The sequence below is a fragment of the Leptinotarsa decemlineata genome, unplaced genomic scaffold (genome assembly GCF_025532065.1).
Source record: "Leptinotarsa decemlineata unplaced genomic scaffold, Ldec_3_MD MMD2_P_RNA_scaffold_9, whole genome shotgun sequence".
NCBI lineage: Eukaryota > Metazoa > Arthropoda > Insecta > Coleoptera > Chrysomelidae > Leptinotarsa > Leptinotarsa decemlineata.
In genome coordinates this window covers 1,539,067-1,560,699 of record NW_027412536.1, presented here as the reverse complement: position 1 = coordinate 1,560,699, position 21,633 = coordinate 1,539,067, and the positions used below count along the sequence as shown (strand labels likewise).

The window sequence follows — 21,633 nt, the reverse complement described above, 5'->3', positions numbered from 1 at the left end:
ATCAGTGAAACTCCTCAACAATTTAGCTGTGAAGAAGAATTTGAAACATTCGAATGTTGAGTTTCATGAGATTCAGATAACTGATCAACACGAAACGTGATTATTCCACACGTATTATGTACATACAAAATATGGAATGAATTCGATATTTCATAGTAAAGTAGCTTGTTAGTTTAAAAACACCACGAATCTACAGAACTTGATATTTCTTTTGAAAAAATATCTGCTATCACAATTGTGACTTAAACTTCCATATAGGTACTGTACTTTTTGTTTACGACTTCATTTTAGCATACTTTGCATTATTCCTGTTATAAATGTTGTTGAATTAACGTTATCATTATTATTTCTGCTTTGATAATTATTCATTTCAAATAATGGTGGACGAGCGGATTTGATGTCGTCGAGTAGAACTACATTTTTATCAAGACTCATTGCTCCGATCGACTTTCCACACGAGCACTTTTATTCATAAAATTGTCCAAGTAACCTTATTTTGTTGAAAAATATTGAAAAATATCTGTCATTTCAAAGTTTTGGGGTGTGGACCATCTGGGGTAGTCCGTTCCTGACTTTGTAGCAAAACAACTGACTCCTGCATGAAAGCTCATCGACGGAATTCATTTGTTTAGTCAATTACCAAAATTTGGATGATTTTGAATATTCACTTGAAAAGTTATCAAAGAAAAACATTTTTCATTTTGTAACTTCGAGGGCCCGTAACTTGGTTACGAAGACTTTTAGGAAAAAACGTTATATGAAGTACTGGTGATATTTTGACCCCATCTATACATTCCCGAGAGGAAAAGAGGAAGTCCAGGGACACCCTGTATATCATTTGTATTTTATCCATTCAAGTATCTCTTTCATTGAATATGTCTTATGTCACTTTGCAATTCACCCCACTCAATCCCCACTCCTCCCCCACTCCATCTCAAAAGAATAAAAGTAGGAATCATCTGATGAAACATTCAGTTGATCAGCTAGCTTCGAGATGGAACCTGATTCAACTAGCGAACCACATAGCTACCCGGGGTATCAGTTTAATTACTGGGAGAACTACCAGGAAGGATTTGTTACTTCCACCACGTCACCTCACTCGCTTGAGCCCGACTTCCCGGATCATGATTACAGGGTGCAAGTGTTACACGTCACCGGGACCGACCAACCAGACCTTTCGGACAGTGAGTACCCGGATCCTTCCCAATCGGCTGAGGATCATCATGAGTTCTGGAACTGGTACGGGGATGACGAGCTCGATGAGTGGGGCGACTCCTACGAGTCCGACGAGTCCGATGAGGGAGATCCTCCTGACCCGCCTATCCTCATTGAGGATAGTCCTCCACCATCTCCTATCCTAATAGAGTAATTCCCTTACTCCTAATCAACCCCCTAATCAATCCCTAATCCTTTCCTAGGAGTACACATACTGTTGGTTGGTGTACACAAGACACTGCGAGGTTGGGGCAGTGTCTCTCCCTCTCCCTTTTCCTTATAAGTTTTACAACACTGCATAGCCCCCACCTATCCTCACCTATATTTGAATAGTATAAATGTAGGAGTTCCTCAATCTAATATTCAGTTGAGTAGTTATCGCCAGCATGTCGACAACTCAGGAACCTGATTCCACAACCGGACCCCAGTTGGAACCCGAGTCGATACCTAGAGATTCCAACTTCGAAGACAACGACAATGATTCGGATGTGGACATGGACATGGACGTCGATTCCACAACAGAACCACATAGATGTCCTTCAACGTTGGAGAACTTCGATTCCCGAATTCAAGTGCTTCATGTTACAAGCACTGATGGTAGGGAAAGGGAGTCAGACTTGGAGTATCCAGACCCTAATATGGCCCCTGATTCAGTAGCTGCTGAAATTTGGTCAGAAAGGCGAGCTCTCATGCACAAATGGGAAATATTGAATTCTGATGACGACTTGTAATCGTTTCCTTGTTTCTCTCTCTCTCTCTCTCTCTCCCACCCTCAATCCTTTCCTTCCTCGGAGTACACACTTTTTTGGTTGGTGTACACGAGACACTGCGTGGTTGGGGCAGTGTCTTTTCCCTCTCCCTTATTATTAGTTTTTTTCTCAATTATCACTCAGAGTTCCATGAAGATTGTCATTCTTGTTGCTTTCGAATTCCAAACACTAAATTGTTTTACATTTACACTTCACCCCTCCAGTTTTTTTGATATAAATATAGCATCAATCCCAGTTCTACATAATTCTTTCACAATGTCGAGTGCTGATTCCACTACCGAACCGATGAGTGTACCAGAGTATTGTATATCAAGTACAGGACCCATCCAGGTACATGAAATAGATTCAACACTTACTCATTCCAATACAAGCTTCGCAAAATTTCTGCAACGCATCTATGATCTTCCTGATAATTTCCCAGAACGCGTAAAAGAACGTATGCAAGAGGAAGTAGATTTAGAGTTAGACGATCGAGAGGATAACGAGCTATACGATCATGCGGATGATATAATTAGTATATCATCTGATTCAGATGAATATGAGGACGACATCATCAGTATATCATCAGATACAGATGATTCAGATGATGATACCATCATCATTGTTTCTGATGATGAGGAGCGCTAGTCCATACCACTGTATGGATTAATAGGAAAAAACAGCCCTTTTCAGGGCTACAATTAAAGACAACAAACAACCATTTTCAGAGCTATCATTATACTTTCAAACAGAAATAAATTAACATTATAGTCAAGACTTGTGTGACTTGTCAAGACTTGTATATATATATATATATATATATATATATATATATATATATATATATATATATATATATATATATGTTAACTCGAAGATTCTCACGGATAAAGTATGATGAGCTGTTTTCTCGGGTTTCGCTCCGTGTTCTGTGTATTTTCTCCCCATAAGGATTATTTTCACAACGTTTCGGCAAAGTCTCATTTGCCATCTTCTGGTGATGTCTGTTTTTTTTTTCTTTCAACTAGACTGATTAATTCGAACTCTGTGTCTCAATTTATAGGGATGGATGTTTCCCTTTACCTGCGTTGCTGCCACTACCTGTGTTTGCTCGACTACCTGTTTTGGTCTTATTACCTGAGCTGCCTCTCCTGTCTCTGTTATTGTACCTGTATTGTCATGTACCGAGTTTTGCCTCTGAAGTTGAGCAGTCTGATTGCTTGTGCGAAGTGATAAAACGGATCTCCATGTTGATGGTGATCTTTGCGCATCATCCCTCTTGTTCATATTATTAGGTCGTTTTTCAATTTCGATTGCCTCTCTGATTGTTCGTGAGTAAAAGTTTTCGTTGCTTGCTAGCATTTTTGTGTTGTCGAAATTGATGTTATGTCCTGTTTGAAGTACGTGTTGGAAGAGAGAAGACATGGTGACTTTTCCCTTCACTGCTAGTTTGTGTTCATCTTTGCGAATGTTGATTCGTCTGTTGGTCTGGCCGATGTAAGTCCTGTCACAATCATGGCATGGTACTTCATACACTCCTTGTGATTCCAGTGGTATCTGATCCTTGGGATTACGAAGCATGGACCTTATTGTTCGTTCTGGTACGAACGAAGTTGATATGTTATGTCGGTGAAGAATTCTGCTGATTTTATCTGTTGTTCCTGCAATATATGGTAGTGTGGTTGTTATGACTGGTGTATCTCGAATTTTTTGTTGTTTCCGTGTGGTCTTGGCAGCCGCTTTTATACTTCTTTCTGAGTAGTTATTCATTTGTAGCGTTGTTTCGATGGTGTTCAACTCTTGTTGTCTGTGATCGTTGTCTGCCAGCCTCCTCGAACGTGTAATGAGTGTTTTTGCCACCACGTGAATTTGTTTTGGGTGGTGGTGTGAATTTGCGTTTAGGTACCTGTTCGTGTGTGTTGGCTTTCGATATACCGTGTGACCTAATGTTCCGTCTGGCTTTTTCATAATCAGTACATCGAGAAATGCGAGCTGGTTGCCTTCTTCAACTTCTTTCGTAAATTTAATGCGTGGATGGATTTCATTCAAATGATTAAAAAACTTGGAAAGTTCCTGGTGACCATGAGACCAAATCACGAAGATGTCATCGACATACCTCAGCCAGAGTTTAGGTTTCAAGGGTGACGTTGCTATTGCTTCGGTTTCGATTTCTTCCATAAAGAGATTGGCAACAACGGGTGATAGTGGCGAGCCCATTGGTGCCCCTTCAATTTGTCTGTATCGTTGGTCGTTATAGATGAAGTAAGTGTTTTTGATGCAATGTTCCGCCAATGTGATGATATGCTCTTCCGGTTTGTATTTCTTTTTGATTATTTCTAGTGCCTCTCCGGCTAGCTAAAGGTTTCAACTTCGCGGTCGCACCAGGCCGCATACCGGTTGAAAATATAATTAGCAATGTAGAATCAGCCCTGAATAGAATAGACGACAAGGAGACGCAAGAGTCAATTAGACAGGACATTGCACACGTACTCAAAAATGCAAAACCGCCGACCAGAAATATACCCCATAAGGAATACCAAGCACTGAAAAATCTACGAGAGAATGAGGATATCATCATCCTACCAGCAGACAAAGGCAATGCAACAGTAGTGTTAAACACCATAGATTATGAATCCAAAATGATGAAACTACTAGAGGATCCAGCCTACAAGAAAATAGTTAGAGATCCAACTACCTATCTAGAGAAAACCACAAAAACTGCCATCAATAATTCTCCTATCGACGACGAAATCAAAAGACATCTGATTCCAAGAGAGAAATCATCCAAGTGCCCTAAACTTTATGGACTCCCCAAAGTCCACAAGGAAGGGGCACCACTCAGGCCAATCGTGAGCTCGGTAGGTTCACCAGTGCATCAATTAGCGAAACACGTTGCTCATGTACTTCAACCACATGCGGAAAAGGTCGATTCATATATGCGCAATGCCGACCACCTCATAGACATATTGAAAACACAAACCGTTAGTCCGGACGACATCCTTGTCAGCTTTGACGTAACCTCGTTATTTACCCAGGTACCCACCGGAGAGGCACTAGAAATAATCAAAAAGAAATACAAACCGAAAGAGCATATCATCACATTGGCGGAACATTGCATCAAAAACACTTACTTCATCTATAACGACCAACGATACAGACAAATTGAAGGGGCACCAATGGGCTCGCCACTATCACCCGTTGTTGCCAATCTCTTCATGGAAGAAATCGAAACCGAAGCAATAGCAACGTCACCCTTGAAACCTAAACTCTGGCTGAGGTATGTCGATGACATCTTCGTGATTTGGTCTCATGGTCACCAGGAACTTTCCAGGTTTTTTAATCATTTGAATGAAATCCATCCACGCATTAAATTTACGAAAGAAGTTGAAGAAGGCAACCAGCTCGCATTTCTCGATGTACTGATTATGAAAAAGCCAGACGGAACATTAGGTCACACGGTATATCGAAAGCCAACACACACGAACAGGTACCTAAACGCAAATTCACACCACCACCCAAAACAAATTCACGCGGTGGCAAAAACACTCATTACACGTTCGAGGAGGCTGGCAGACAACGATCACAGACAACAAGAGTTGAACACCATCGAAACAACGCTACAAATGAATAACTACTCAGAAAGAAGTATAAAAGCGGCTGCCAAGACCACACGGAAACAACAAAAAATTCGAGATACACCAGTCATAACAACCACACTACCATATATTGCAGGAACAACAGATAAAATCAGCAGAATTCTTCACCGACATAACATATCAACTTCGTTCGTACCAGAACGAACAATAAGGTCCATGCTTCGTAATCCCAAGGATCAGATACCACTGGAATCACAAGGAGTGTATGAAGTACCATGCCATGATTGTGACAGGACTTACATCGGCCAGACCAACAGACGAATCAACATTCGCAAAGATGAACACAAACTAGCAGTGAAGGGAAAAGTCACCACGTCTTCTCTCTTCCAACACGTACTTCAAACAGGACATAACATCAATTTCGATAACACAAAAATGCTAGCAAGCAACGAAAACTTTTACTCACGAACAATCAGAGAGGCTATCGAAATTGAAAAACGACCTAATAATATGAACAAGAGGGATGATGCGCAAAGATTACCATCAACATGGAGATCCGTTTTATCACTTCGCACAAGCAATCAGACTGCTCAACTTCAGAGGCAAAACTCGGTACATGACAATACAGGTACAATAACAGAGACAGGAGAGGCAGCTCAGGTAATAAGACCAAAACAGGTAGTCGAGCAAACACAGGTAGTGGCAGCAACGCAGGTAAAGGGAAACATCCATCCCTATAAATTGAGACACAGAGTTCGAATTAATCAGTCTAGTTGAAAGAAAAAAAAAACCAGACATCACCAGAAGATGGCAAATGAGACTTTGCCGAAACGTTGTGAAAATCATCCTTATGGGGAGAAAATACACAGAACACGGAGCGAAACCCGAGAAAACAGCTCATCATATATATATATATATATATATATATATATATATATATATATATATATATATATATATATATATATATATATATATATATATATGATTGATAGATTCCCAACTTTGACTTTTCAGTCAAAGAAGTCTCATCATATGCACAGATATTCAATGATTAACAAAATCCTAACTTCGACTTTTTTAGTCAAAGTAGTCATTTGTCACATAATCTGTGAATTCTACTGTTTGTGTGAATTATGTAGCCCTGAAAAGGGCTGTTGTTTTTTTTTTGACCAGTAGGTCCACGGTTATTGTGCCACAGGTTTGACATTGTTACGTATAATGTATGTCGACACTCGGGTGAAGTTTGTTAGGGGCCTCTCGCAAGCATCACACCAATTCTGCCCCATTTCCATAATAGAGACGGTGTTGTGGGTGTTGACATGATGATACCACCCTCCATTGTTATTTCTGTGTGGATAAAAACGAAAGCAGCACTAACATAGTTTCTTGTTACCACCATCGATTGTGCTGATCAACACGTATGCATCCATTGCACAATATAAGGCCAATGGATCTTCTAATGTCTCACTGACATTGAGCATTCGCATACCGATCCTCAAAGCACCATCACCTTCAGATGAATCAGCTACAATCCCTTCATCGTCTTCTTCTCCATCCACAACCCCTTCAAACTCCACCACGTCATCATCTTCATTGGCCTCATTTTCAACTTCATCTATCACGTCTTCATCGACTCCAATATCTTCTTCAACTATCTCTTCCTCTAGTGGAATGTTGACATCCTCATCATCTGACTCGTCTATCCAATTATTTTCGTCAATAGCAGATATGTTATTTAATGCAGCAGCTATTTTTTCAGAATTCATCTTGTTGTTTGCTCACAGTTGTAGAGTGAATGAATGAACTTCAGGATTGTAAGTCGACTTATATGATTGAATAGGAAGTGGAAGTGGTACGACTCCCACCTACCACTTGACTCGTTTTGAGTGGGAGAGAAGGATAAGTTTCCCCACTATACTTTCACATGATGTTAATTTGTATAAATAGAGAATTTCCGTGTAAGAAAGAGCAGTCAGAGTTTCTATAAGTCATCTCTTATTATTTCTAATCGAATTAGTAAAATGCCGTTTCCAAAAGAGTGGGATGAAAAACCAAAAGTGTGTGTCTACCCAATGATGATAGTGGGAGCTATTGTGTGCTACTTTTGCCAAATAAGTAGACCCAAGGAAACAATTAATCCTTGCACTGGTATGTGCAATGATTGTGTGTCGCGGATTCAGCTGTCACGTCCATCTCATCCACCGAAGCGGCCAAAAATAGAATATCGTCAGCAACAGTTACAGTGCCTGAAGTGTTCCGAACCTATAATATCCAATAATATGGGTATTTGTAGAAATATTTGTGCTACCTAAGCTGCTATTCCAGCTCCGCTGCTACGTTGTTTGCGTTGTGATACATACACAACGAATTGTTGGAATCATGTATGCACTTCATGTAGAAGTACTTGGGATCTGTGTGAGAAGGTTGGTCAACTCTATCCCAATAGAAGAATTCATTTCCTTCAATGTTGCTGTCTGACACATGATCAACAAATATTGAGGAGAAGAATCAAAGAACATTCTAAAACGACAGAGACACATTAACACTTTTATTTTTTTGTTTTATTAATGTCATTGTCTTCTGTTATTAATAAATATATTATTTTGAATCTATTTGTGTTATTTTCTCACATTTTGAAATGCATGCAACAAAATGTTCCTCTTGAATGACAAAGATCGTCACATGCGTGAACAGTTTAGTGAAAGAGCGCATGTGCTAGTCAATGGAAGAGTGGGCTAGTTGATGGAAGAGTGCATGCAAGAGCGCATGTGCTAGTCAATGAAAGAGTGGGCTAGTTGATGGAAGAGCGCATGCGTTAGTTTATTTTCTTCTATAAAAGGTGAAGTATCAGTAACATCATCACCTTTCCTACTCACATTCTATTGCTATCACATATCTTTCCTCAGACCTAAATAATCATTACCATGAGCTCTATGCCGTTGTTGATTGCTGAAGATGGTTCACCACTTGTTGATATCGACACTGATTTTGAAAATATTCCAGTATTACATTTATCGAGTCAAGATTCGATAAATGATTTTGATATTAACGATTTTGTCAACTTCGCAAATGTGCCGGAACCAAATGAGCAAATTGTTATTGAAAATCCAATCGTTTCGCAATCATCACCACTCAAACACCCTTCATCTACCCTTCCTCTTGGTGTTGATAAGAAATCTAGAACAATCAAGAGGAAGGTTACTAATGCATCTTCATCGATTGTCACTGACTTTAGAGAAAAGAAACAATCGAATAGTGTTGTGCGAGAGAAAAAACCCACAACGAAAAGTGACAGATCGAAGAGGAAGCCAAAAGGTCCACCTAAAGAAATGAAGGGTGATTTGAAAGCTGAATCGCTATCTTCTTTCAGTCCTCTACATTGGTTTGGAAAAATGAAAAAGAAATCAAAATGCCGCCTTGTGAAGGCGCTGATGGCTATTGCTGAACTTGAAAAGAGTGAGCAGGCTATTAATGCTGATAAGGAAACTCTTCAAGCATTAGATGCTAAGATTGCATTAGCGAAGGTTGAATTGACTAAAATGTGTATGGATGCAGATGAACTCCGTTCAAAAATTGTTAAAGATAATCAATTCAATCAACGTTCCAGAATGCAAGCTCAGGCAGAGCTTGAGGAGTCGACTCAACTTTATGAGACGGCATTATCAGTGAGAGATAATTGGCGAAAAGAGTTGGAGAGTGCATTTCAAAGTGACGGCGATTAGTTTTGGGAATGACAATGTGTTTTCAATATTGTGAGTTGAAAAATATAAGCGGGAATGGATTATACAATTGATTTGGTTTGGTATACACAGAACGTTGCGAATGGCTGGGGCAACGTTTACCGCTGCAATATTTTTCAATTCACATACTTATAATTGAAATGAAAACAATAATGAACTTCAACATCACTTTATTAAAAAATACAATAGTAGATACATTCAAACCATATTTGATTCATCAATCCAAGAATTTTGTTCACTAGAAAGGCCTAACCACTTTACATATACTTTATTTTTTCTTTTCTTCAACACCTTCTCAATCAGATATACGTCAGGATTTTTGGTCCGTAATAACTCTTCTTCGTAAAAACATCTTCTAATAGGTTGTTCATTCATATCTTCAAGATTATAGGTTGTGGGGGTGGTTTTATCAATTTTAACAATCTTGAAGAGCTCCGTGGTAAAGTTCGCAGTGTAAGACTTTTCAAAAATATTTTTGTACTTGCTTATACGTACAATATCATTCAATTGGAATTTGGGTTTACTTTGATTTCCTCCAATTCCTTTGATACCTTTGAATTTCAATTTTGTTGTTGAATCAACATTGATGGGTGCCATACCTATTGTACGATGAACTTTATTGTTATATCTACTAGTTATAGTTGGAAGAATATCAAGCCATTTGTGGTGACCTCTCATCGAAAATTCCTTGTAGAGCCATGCCTTTATTGTACGAATCACTCTTTCTGCTATAGCCGCCTTCTTTGTGCTAAATGTTGAATAATGATTGATATTATAGTCTCGCATGAGAGATGAGAAGCTTCTATTAAAAAATTCTTTCCCTTAATCGCTTTGGAAAATTTGGCTTCCTTTAGTACATGTTTCATTGCATTAGTTATTGTACTACCTGTTTTATCTTTAACTGCTACAGTCCACAAATATTTTGAGTAACAATCAATTACTACAAGTATATATCGGTATCCTTTATTACTTTTTGCATAAGGTTGTAGTTCAGCTAGATCTATTTGCCATATATCTGCAAAACCTTTGATGGTGGTTATTCTCCTACGAAAATTACGTCTTGCAGGTCTATGTAATTCATTAACAACTTGTCGTTTGACATCACTTATTTCATTAGTCATTCTATTTCAAAAATGATTAAAGGGAAAAGTTGATAATGTTACTGCATTGAATGGATATATCAATATATTATACATTCTTCACGCATTTCTTCAATTATTGAAATTATTTCATTGTCATGTCCAGTATGCCCAGCTGACTTTGAAGCTACCAATAGTCGAAGACGAGCAACTAACTCTTTCGGTGAATTCCAGTACACATAATTCACAGGTTTAGAATTATATGTTTTCTCCATTTTCTTTCGTTTGAGTGCTCCACCAATTTTACTTCTACTTCTTATTGGATATTGTCGTGAGTCTAATAGAGGTTTGATAACTTCACGAAATTTTTTAGAATTTGTGTTTTTGAAACCATTCTTCAGGTGATATTGTTTATATGGAACATTCGTTATTTTCTATATTTTGAAATATACTTGACGAGTTTCTTCATTATCAATATCTTGCGGATTCTTCAAAAAGATCATATCATACAAGTCTGGACTACCTGCGCATTCATATTTTTTCACTTTATCAGCATCCCAAAATGAAATGTTTCCATCTTTGAAATGTACCACTAGACTTCCCATTTTCAGCTTTTGTGTTATAGGATCCATACGTACACCAAATGTTCCATCATATGCTGGATTTCTAGATTTTACATTATTCAAATGTTTTGCCAAAACATCATCACGACTTTCATTCATATTTGGTGAGGAGTCATGATCTGAGGAATCGATGTGGGACGATGATGGTGTTTCGAATAGAGTTGTTCTCATATCGTCTTGAAGTGTGCTCGTGTCACTATTCACAAATGATACACTACCAAAAGATTGTTTTCTTCCTATCGGAGTACTCATGGGATAATTTGAAGTAGATTGAACATTTTCATGGTTTGACGATAACATTGATGATTTCGAAGTAGCGTTTGATGATAAAACATTCAACGGTTTCGTTATGGGCTCATACAATTTTTCTAGTGTCGTACGATTTTCAATATTATCATTCTTGGTAGAGTTGAATTTCTGCCTGACAGCTTCTGTTGTCTCTACTAGTTGACGTTTCAAATTCATTTCACTGTTTTTATTTTCAGAATCATTTTTCGTATTCATAATGCTCTTTATGAATTATAGCTCAATTCGCTGATGAAGTGACCTCTACAATATTCAGTAATCGAATAAGTTCGAATAGCAAGATCATGGATATATAAAACTATCGAATTCTTTGCGATATCTACCTTCATCTATTTTTCTGTCCTTATCAATGACTAGAAATCCATATTGGTCCTCCCAGCATTTAACACACATCAATTGGAATTGTTTGAATGTTACATCGGGTGATACATGATCTGAATAAATATGATGTAAATTCGTCTCATCTTGTTTGAACATTATGATGAAATTGGTATTGTCACGCACTAATTGTTTGGGTACCCGTGAATATGTCTGTGCGAGATAAAAACAATCAACATCCTTATGACGTCCCATACAGAAATATTGTTACGTTTCAATTTAGCACTATATCAAAACTGCTCTTATGTGACCTTTCAAAACACTACGTTACCTTTTAAGATCTTTATTCAACGGATATTAACAATGTAATTAAGTTACAAGTAGATTTTATTCATTTAACATCATAGTAATGGGAATCTTCCGTTCCATAGAAAACTATACCTGAAATGTACAAGAATATATGTATGCTCCCTGACTAACTGCTTTGACCAGTACTTACACATTCTCCTATTGCCAATCGACGTTGGAGATCCGAAAATTCCTCGCTAGGTTGAAATAGTTGTTATTGTTTGTTTCTCAGTTTACTTCGCCTATCATTTTTCAGCCGTTGTCTGCCTTATTCTCTATACCTTCCCAAAAATATTTCTTGCATATATTGTTATTCATTACTTCCAGAAGGATTACTTACATATTAGAGCCATATCGCCTGAAAAACAATACTAGTTAGCTCTGGTTTCTAAATACTGTTTGATATTTTCGGTAAATATTCTGCAAATATTCGTACTGAATGGGGAAGATGTGACGACTTACCTTATATGTTTCTATTCCATAGCTTGAATAAGGATTGGTAAATAGTTGAAAATAGGTTGGAGTGAATATTTTTGTAAACATTCAAATACAAGGTTAAGAGACAGCTGTTGGTTGACATCCGCCGAACTTTCGTAGTGTCGTTCCGACGAACTACACCGAACTAGTTCTATAGTTGTTCACGGGTGGAGGATTGATCGGTTACTCAAATTGTCAAGGGTTGTTTAGGGTTGCATTGCTTTGAGAAGGAGTTTTGATGGGTCATGGACTTGTTGATATTGACTCAAGTGGCTGTGGAGGAATTGATAGATTTATGATGTTGTGCACAGCTCCCCCTTGGTGCTTGTAGGGTAGGTTGGACGCACTGTGGCAACAACTGGTTAGCTGTCAGATGTGGCAGTCTCTTAGTATTCGGGAGTTGGCCTTCGATGAGCTTGGTTCGGGGTTCAAGCGTACCATCAGACTGATTGTAGGATATATATGGTTGTATTTGTGCCATCCTTCACGGGGATTATTTCTACAAGTCAGGATTGTATAGTGGAAGACTGATTGGTCATTTTGGTGTGGATATTTGCAATCTGAAACTTAAGCTCTTTTGAGGATTTGTGGTGGTTACCGAACTCGTGCCAGGTGGAAGGATTTCCGAAATTAGGTATGTCTGAATCACTGTCGCAGCTCTCATGTGGTCTTAGCTATGATATCACCTCTTCAATTCTACAACCTTCGTTTCTCGTCTCTAGATTCATAAGAAACAGAAGGCCCTTAGTCACTCATCAAGTCCCAGTAGAACTTCCGTGCAGAGCACCGCACACGAAGAAACGTATAGAAAACCCCTTGGCCAGGGTAAGAATTTTACCATTAAATGTGTTTTTGATGATTTTAGTAATTTCTGATTCCATCGTTATATCTCAACTGAATATTAGTATTGAAGAGAGGTTTCAACACTCATTCAATTTTCTTGATTTTTACGGGTCATATGGTTATACAGGGCACCCAAAAATATACTCTTGTTATCTTGCTACTTTGCTTAATGAAAATATACCAGGGGTATCGATTAGTCAAATAGTCCTATTGAATGGGGGTTGAATCTCACCTTGTTTTTATCTGATTCTGATTGAGAATTTTCTTCCGTAGGGTTTTCCTGTTTTCCGGTTTTCTTGTTTTCCTGTTTTCCTGTTTTTCTTTTTTTTTCTTCTTTAAGGGTTTTTTTTCCTATTTTCTTCTTGGGTCTTATTTGGTGATCCATTTCTGGTCCAGCTTGTTGTGCCCTACAGGGTGATCTATCTTGGTGGTGCTACAGGGTGATCCATCTCCGCCGTACTACAGGGTGATCCACTTCCGTCGAATCACGGGGTAGCCTAACACCATATACCGGGTGGCCCAAAAGGAGCACGCAAGTTACAATTGATTTATTTGAATATTTGTGCTATACTGAGTTATTTAAATGATTGTTTGCCCTTCTGTTTATTGATACCTATTTGATATAGTGTTTGTTTATCGTTTATTGATTAAGAGTTTGTTTATTGATACCAGATTGATATAGTGATTTATCTGTGAAACGGAAATTGAGGTGTATTCTTCCTTTCACGATTGCTGATTGACACCGATGCGCCTACGCCTGAGCTCACGCGACGCAAACGAGTTTGTCTTACCTTCCGATACTAGTATTTACGATTCCACCTACTCAATTTTCGTGGTAGTTTTACTTGACGTATTGTAGTTTCTTTTGAGCGTCGTTACTACCGTAATTTATGGCTGATTGAATTCGTGGTATATACACCGCGCTCTTGTATTGACATTTGAACATCGCGTAGTAGTGTGAATATTGCATTGTTGTCTTAGAAGCGTTGTTGGTTAATCCATGTAAGTTAGGATTACTGAATAAATCATATTGGGGATCTTTATCTTTTATTTCCAATATTAATTGGTAAGTTATTGATATTGTGAGTTACTTAGGGTATCTGGAGGATTAAATTTACCTGGCGCCCATTAAGATCTATTTGAAATTTGCTAAGTTGTTTAACCCACTCCCGTCTCCACTGTTTAGCTTAGCCGCGGATACCCATCTGTCTTATTTGTTACCGACAGAGGATTTAGTCTCGTCTTGTGGTTTGTGAGGTGACATTTTTGGCGCCCAACGTGGGGCCGCGTTAAAACAACGTCTTCATAGTTCTTTTTTTATAAATTTGGAAAAAAAAATTGATAAATTTGAAAAAAATTTTTTTTTTGATCATTTTTTTTAAATATTTTTTTGTGTCTCATTGGAATTGTTATCATGTCCCGCAAAATGCTAGTGAACCGTTTGAGTCAAGATGAGCTAGTGTATGAGGTTAGAGTTAGAGGAATTGCTACAGGAACTGTTCAAGAGATGCGCATGACAGGTTATTTCAACAGGTTGACTTGCTCAATTTCTGAGGAAGTAAAACTTAAAATACTTCTGAGAAACATTGCCCCGTTTTATCAAACTCAATTGGCTCTGGTTGACGTAACTTCGATCAATCACCTTCATGAGTTAGGAAGGCGATTAGAAGCCAGAAAAGAAGCAGTAGAAAATTTCTCAGCACCATCGAAGAAGTTTAATGCTTTAGAACCTGATTTGGCTTATGTACAGGTTGACGATAGTATGAGTGATAGCTGTGGAACTTCATCTCTTCCACATGCTGTTGGTGACTCGGATGTGTCCCGAAGTGACCAACTTTGTTTCAAGTGTAATAAACCCGGACATCGAGCTGTTGGTTGTTTGATGAAGTCGGCGGGTTTACATTGTTATCGATGTAAGAAGAAGGGATTTACTATTCGATCTTGTCCTGACTGTTCGTCGACGGGAAACGGTCGCCGTCACACCTAGGAGATCGAGGTAGGTGTGCTGGTCGAGAACCCTCGATCGACAAAATACAAGTCATCCTGGACTATGTCTTAGAACACGCCAACCAGGATGAACGCCCTTATTTGCGAGTGGATGTCTTAGGGAAGTCGTTATTAGGTCTTTTGGACTCTGGTGCTTCACGGACTATACTAGGTAGTAGAGGATTTGAGGTTGTTCGTGCCTTAGGACTACCAGTGGATGGGTCCAGGACAACATACTGTACCGTAGCCAGCGGCGCCTGTGTTCGGAGTATAGGAGTAGTTGAATTGCCTATCTCATTGAGGGGTCGTTTGAAACTTGTGGAAGCTATTGTTGTTCCTGAGATGCCCCATCTTCTCATCCTTGGAATTGACTTTTGGAAACATATGGGACTGATTCCTGATTTGCGTCATGATGAATGGCATTTTTCTGATGAACCTGTTACCGTCAACACTGTTGAACATGTTGCTAGTTCAACGTTGTTAAGTCCGTTGGACCAGATGCGACTCCAAGAAGTCATAGATCGTAATCTAGCACTCATGGGTACAGAACTAGGTTGTACCAATAGAACTGAACATGTTATTGAAACAGATAGTCCTCCGATCAAACAACGCTACTATAGGGTCAATCCTATTGTACAGCAACAAATTGACGCAGAACTTGAGGAGATGCTGAAGCTGGGAATTGTGGAACCTTCCAATAGCCCCTGGTCTTCGCCCATTCTCTTGGTAAAAAAAAAGGGTGGCAAGTTCAGATTCTGCGTGGACTATCGTAAATTGAATTCTGTGACCATACGTGATAGTTACCCCCTTCCCCATGTTTCGGATACTCTAGATAAACTTCGTAATGCTCAGTATTTGTCCAGTTTAGATGTGAAATCTGCTTACTGGCAAGTCCCAATGGCAGAATCATCAAAAAAATATACGGCTTTTACTGTCCCCAATCGTGGGTTGTTCCAGTTTCGGCGCATGCTTTTTTGGGCTCCATAACGCTCCAGCCCGTTGGCAACGATTGATAGATGAAGTATTAGGTCATGATCTTGAACCACATGTATTCGTCTACTTAGATGATGTGGTAGTTGTAAGTCAGACATTAGAACAACATCTGTCAACGTTGGATGAGGTATTCCGTAGACTCAGGGAGGCAAATATTACAGTTAGCATTGATAAATGTCAATTTTGCCGTCCTGAAATGAAATATCTTGGCTACGTGGTGGATCGTAATGGATTGCATGTTGACCCCGATAAGGTAAAGGCCATGTTGGAAATACCGCCCCCGACTAATGTTACGGAAGTCCGAAGAATTGTTGGCACCTTCTCTTGGTACCGCCGATTCGTCATACCGTCTTAGCTATGATATCACCTCTTCAATTCTACAACCTTCGTTTCTCGTCTCTAGATTCATAAGAAACAGAAGGCCCTTAGTCACTCATCAAGTCCCAGTAGGACTTCCGTGCAGAGCACCGCACACGAAGAAACGTATAGAAAACCCCTTGGCCAGGGTAAGAATTTTACCATTAAATGTGTTTTTGATGATTTTAGTAATTTCTGATTCCATCGTTATATCTCAACTGAATATTAGTATTGAAGAGAGGTTTCAACACTCATTCAATTTTCTTGATTTTTACGGGTCATATGGTTATACAGGGCACCCAAAAATATACTCTTGTTATCTTGCTACTTAGCTTAATGAAAATATACCAGGGGTATCGATTAGTCAAATAGTCCTATTGAATGGGGGTTGAATCTCACCTTGTTTTTATCTGATTCTGATTGAGAATTTTCTTCCGTAGGGTTTTCCTGTTTTCCGGTTTTCTTGTTTTCCTGTTTTCCTGTTTTTCTTTTTTTTTCTTCTTTAAGGGTTTTTTTTCCTATTTTCTTCTTGGGTCTTATTTGGTGATCCATTTCTGGTCCAGCTTGTTGTGCCCTACAGGGTGATCTATCTTGGTGGTGCTACAGGGTGATCCATCTCCGCCGTACTACAGGGTGATCCACTTCCGTCGAACCACGGGGTAGCCTAACACCATATAGCGGGTGGCCCAAAAGGAGCACGCAAGTTACAATTGATTTATTTGAATATTTGTGCTATACTGAGTTATTTAAATGATTGTTTGCCCTTCTGTTTATTGATACCTGTTTGATATAGTGTTTGTTTATCGTTTATTGATTAAGAGTTTGTTTATTGATACCAGATTGATATAGTGATTCATCTGTGAAACGGAAATTGAGGTATATTCTTCCTTTCACGATTGCTGATTGACACCGATGCGCCTACGCCAGAGCTCACGCGACGCAAACGAGTTTGTCTTACCTTCCGATACTAGTACTTACGATTTCACCTACTCAATTTTCGTGGTAGTTTTACTTGACGTATTGTAGTTTCTTTTGAGCGTCGTTACTACCGTAATTTATGGCTGATTGAATTCGTGGTATATACACCGCGATCTTGTATTGACATTTGAACATCGCGTAGTAGTGTGAATATTGCATTGTTGTCTTAGAAGCGTTGTTGGTTAATCCATGTAAGTTAGGATTACTGAATAAATCATATTGGGGATCTTTATCTTTTATTTCCAATATTAATTGGTAAGTTATTGATATTGTGAGTTACTTAGGGTATCTGGAGGATTAAATTTACCTGGCGCCCATTAAGATCTATTTGAAATTTGCTAAGTTGTTTAACCCACTCCCGTCTCCACTGTTTAGCTTAGCCGCGGATACCCATCTGTCTTATTTGTTACCGACAGAGGATTTAGTCTCCTCTTGTGGTTTGTGAGGTGACAATATGATCTAATAATATCCTGCTTTTCACATATCACATCATCGAAAATGAAAACAGAATTAGGCTTAGCATCGGAGGGTTCCACTATTTCTGCATTATTGCTGAATGTATAAAAACCTACTCCTTTTATAGGTTCCAAAACATTTCGCAAGTTCTGATATTTAGGTTGATTGAGTGATTTCGAATAGAGATACACATTTCTAAATCTCAGTCCTTGTGGATGTGTTAATAGTGATATCATTGCATTCGTCTTTCCACATTTTGAAGGTTCTATAATGAGTCCTCGAACTGATGATGGAAGTAGTGGACCATGTCTGAATACCCTTTGTCCATTCAATCCACACCCAAATTTCTCATCTAGATTATCTACAGCAAACTTTTCTTTCTGTTTTACAATGCGCATCGTGCCGTGGTTGGAGACTATATAAATGTTATTAGCTTATTCATTTCAATGTGTACCATCAAACGATACGGACGTATTGAAAGTGATCGTAAAATTAAAAGAGGTTGTGGTTTTGTTAATGATTTAATAAACAAACTTCCTTTCGAATTACATCTACCCGGAGGTTATCAATACTGTGGACCGGGTACAAAATTGAAACAACGTTTAGCTCGCAACGATCCTGGAATCAATAAATTAGATTATGACTGCAAAAAACACGATATTCAATATTCTAAGCATCCATCCGATCTTGCAGTAAGACATTTAGCCGACAAAGAACTTGAATACAGTGCTTGGGATAGGGTTAAATCGAAGGACGCGAGTATTGGGGAAAGAGCAGCTGCATAACTTGTCAACAACATTATGAAAACAAAAAGACATATAGGCATGGGTTGTAGTACCAATAAGAAAAAATGTAAGAGGAAACAAACGAAGAAAAATAAAATTAGAAAAGTTGCATTTGGTGCTGGGATAGTCCATAAAGTGCGAAATGTATTGAAGAAAGCTGGTGGGAATCAATTTGTGACGAATAATAGCAAAAAAGCTATCACTGTGGCATTGCAGGCGGCACGTAAATACCTCAAAGCTGCCGGTGGAAAGAAGAAAATCCGCACACCACGCATAATTCCTGTTCCCAAGATCGGTAGACTTCTGCCATTGATACCAATTTTTGCTGGACTATCCGCACTATGGAGTTTAGCGGGAGCCGCTGCTGGTATTACCAAGGCCGTGAATTCAGCAAAAGCCAGCAGGGCGGCTTTAATGGAAGCCAATCGCCACAATAAAACCGTGGAGGCTGTAGCATTGGGCAAACGCGGAAGTGGAATATACCTCAAACCGTACCGTAAAGGTTTAGGACTTTATTTAAAACCATACAAAGCCGCAAACAAAACAAAAAACTAATTGAACCCCTACCTCAGAGGACTCTTACTGATCTGGATCTCAGTTATTATGCACAAAAAATGAAAATTCCACATTTTCGTGGTGTTTTTATGCGTGACAGATTACCCTCTTCAGGTCCAAGATAAAACGAGACAGCTATTGTTAATTTAGATGGAATAAGTGGACCAGGAACACATTGGGTGGCATATAAAAAATGCGGGAAAGAAGTCGCATATTTCGATAGTTTTGGAGATCTACCCCCACCATTGGAATTGACTCGATTCTTTCAAAAATGTTCGAATGTAAAAATCAAATATAACTATGATCGTCAACAGAAATTCAATACAGTTCTCTGTGGTCACTTGTGCTTACAGATTCTCTCTGAATAATTTTCCAAATAAAAATGGAAACAACATCAAAACTGGATCGGGAGGCTATCAAGGGAATGGGGGTTTCACTTAGAATGTTTTCAAAATATGGTACCTTGAAAAAAATGGATAAAGTGATGCTTGCAAATATGCCCAAGGAAGTGATACTTGCATGTGTTGCACATGAGATTGCATATGTTTGGGAAAAGTTACCTAAACATCTACAAGATGACATCGATATAATGAAACATAGATATTGTTACGAACACCACCCTGATCAAAATTCAGATTCGGATGTTAATGATGGTCCTATACCTCGAAAATCTATGTGTTGTATTTGTAATATAGAGGATGTGAATATTGGTATCAATAAAAATGATACTTATTACAATACAACACCTTCCAAAAAGTGTAAATTGTCTCAAATGTGCTGTTGCTGTGTACAACAATAAATTGAAATGTGTTTCAAAATATCCCTCAGTCATGTCACGAAAGTTCGAGCTACAAGCTGTCGGGACAAGTCTCTTGAGTGCGGATTTTTTTCCACCAAAAGTGTGCATAAAAAGAAAAGTGTGCATAAAAAGAAGCTCATTCCACAAGTGTATGCTAACCAGTTAGCACATAACGCTCTGTCTGTGAGTGATCTTAAATTTTTGAAATCGATTGGATTGAAAGTGAGAAAATAACAATGGTGCTCGAAACAAACAGTGTAAAGTTGAATATATTCGATGAACCAGTGCTCGATCATTCTCTCATAAGTTTACATGAGCACACATATAAGCCCTACGTATCACCGCTATTCAGGAATTCGGATCAAATTAGAATTGCCATCAATAATCAAGATGTTATACTAGATATTGCCGAGAGCTTCATTTACATAGAAGGTAAATTCACCCCGAAAGATGTAGCGAAAACATGCTATCTCTCGAATAATGCAATTGCATTTCTCTTTGATGGAATTCGTTACGAAATGGGTGGTGAACAAGTACCTGTTGTTAGAAAACCTGGGATTACATCTACAATGGAAACCATGATATCATTTGGACAGTCATATGCTAACACATTATTGACATCTGGCTGGGGACTTTCACAATTGAAACAAGATATCTTGGATACAAACAGTCATGTTTTTAGTGGAAAACTACCACTGAAATATTTGATGGGTTTTGCTGAAGATTACAAAAAAAGTATATTGAATGCTAAACAGGAATTGATTTTGATTATCGCCCGATCATTCGAAAACTCATATATAGGTGAGGTTGATGCTGATTTGGAAATAAATAAAATCGAATGGAAAATAAGACACATTGTACCAGATGATAAACACAAGCTCAAACTTTTGAGTAGAATAAACAAAAGCGGTCTGAATGCCAAAATCAAGTTGGCTTATCGCATGTGGGACCTCTATGAAGTACCATCATTACGTGGGACTGCTTCAGACATATGGGCCATCAAAACAACTAACGCTCTGGAAACTCCTCGTTTTGTCATCATCGCATTCCAAAGTACTACCACATCTGAGGATAGAACACAGGATATTACAAAATTCACAACTGCTGATATCAATAGTATTCGAGTATACTTGAATTCTGAAGTTTATCCATATGAGCGTTGGAATTTGAATTTCGATTTTGATGCTCCTGCTTATTATGCTTTTGAGAGTTTCCAACGAAGTTATTATGATAAAGATATGAGTGAACCTCTGATGGACATTGGACAATTTAGAGAGAATCCATTATTCGTCATCGATTGTTCCCATCAACCGAATGCAACAAAATCATCAACTATTGATATAAAGATTGAGTTTGAGACGAGGAAGACCAAGTTTCCAGACAACACTAAAGTATATGCATTAATTTTGCATGATACAGTTTTAACA

General features: G+C 38.5%; 1 protein-coding gene across 1 annotated transcript; it reads left to right on the top strand.

Annotated features, from left to right (window-relative positions):
* The first annotated feature begins 1,601 nt into the window (after window positions 1-1,601).
* On the top strand, window positions 1,602-7,875 carry LOC141480601 (uncharacterized). Its single transcript, XM_074170791.1, has 3 exons — window positions 1,602-1,812; window positions 4,305-5,241; window positions 7,857-7,875. Exons 1-3 carry the CDS (start codon window positions 1,602-1,604, stop codon window positions 7,873-7,875), a joined length of 1,167 nt encoding a protein of 388 aa, XP_074026892.1.
* Window positions 7,876-21,633: the final 13,758 nt, after the last annotated feature.

Coding starts and splice junctions, on each gene's coding strand:
- LOC141480601 (XM_074170791.1), top strand. CDS start 1,602: ATGTCGACAACTCAGGAACCTGATTCCACAACCGGACCCCAGTTGGAA. Junction 1,813..4,304: donor TCATGTTACAAGCACTGATG/GTAGGGAAAGGG, acceptor GATTATTTCTAG/TGCCTCTCCGGCTAGCTAAA.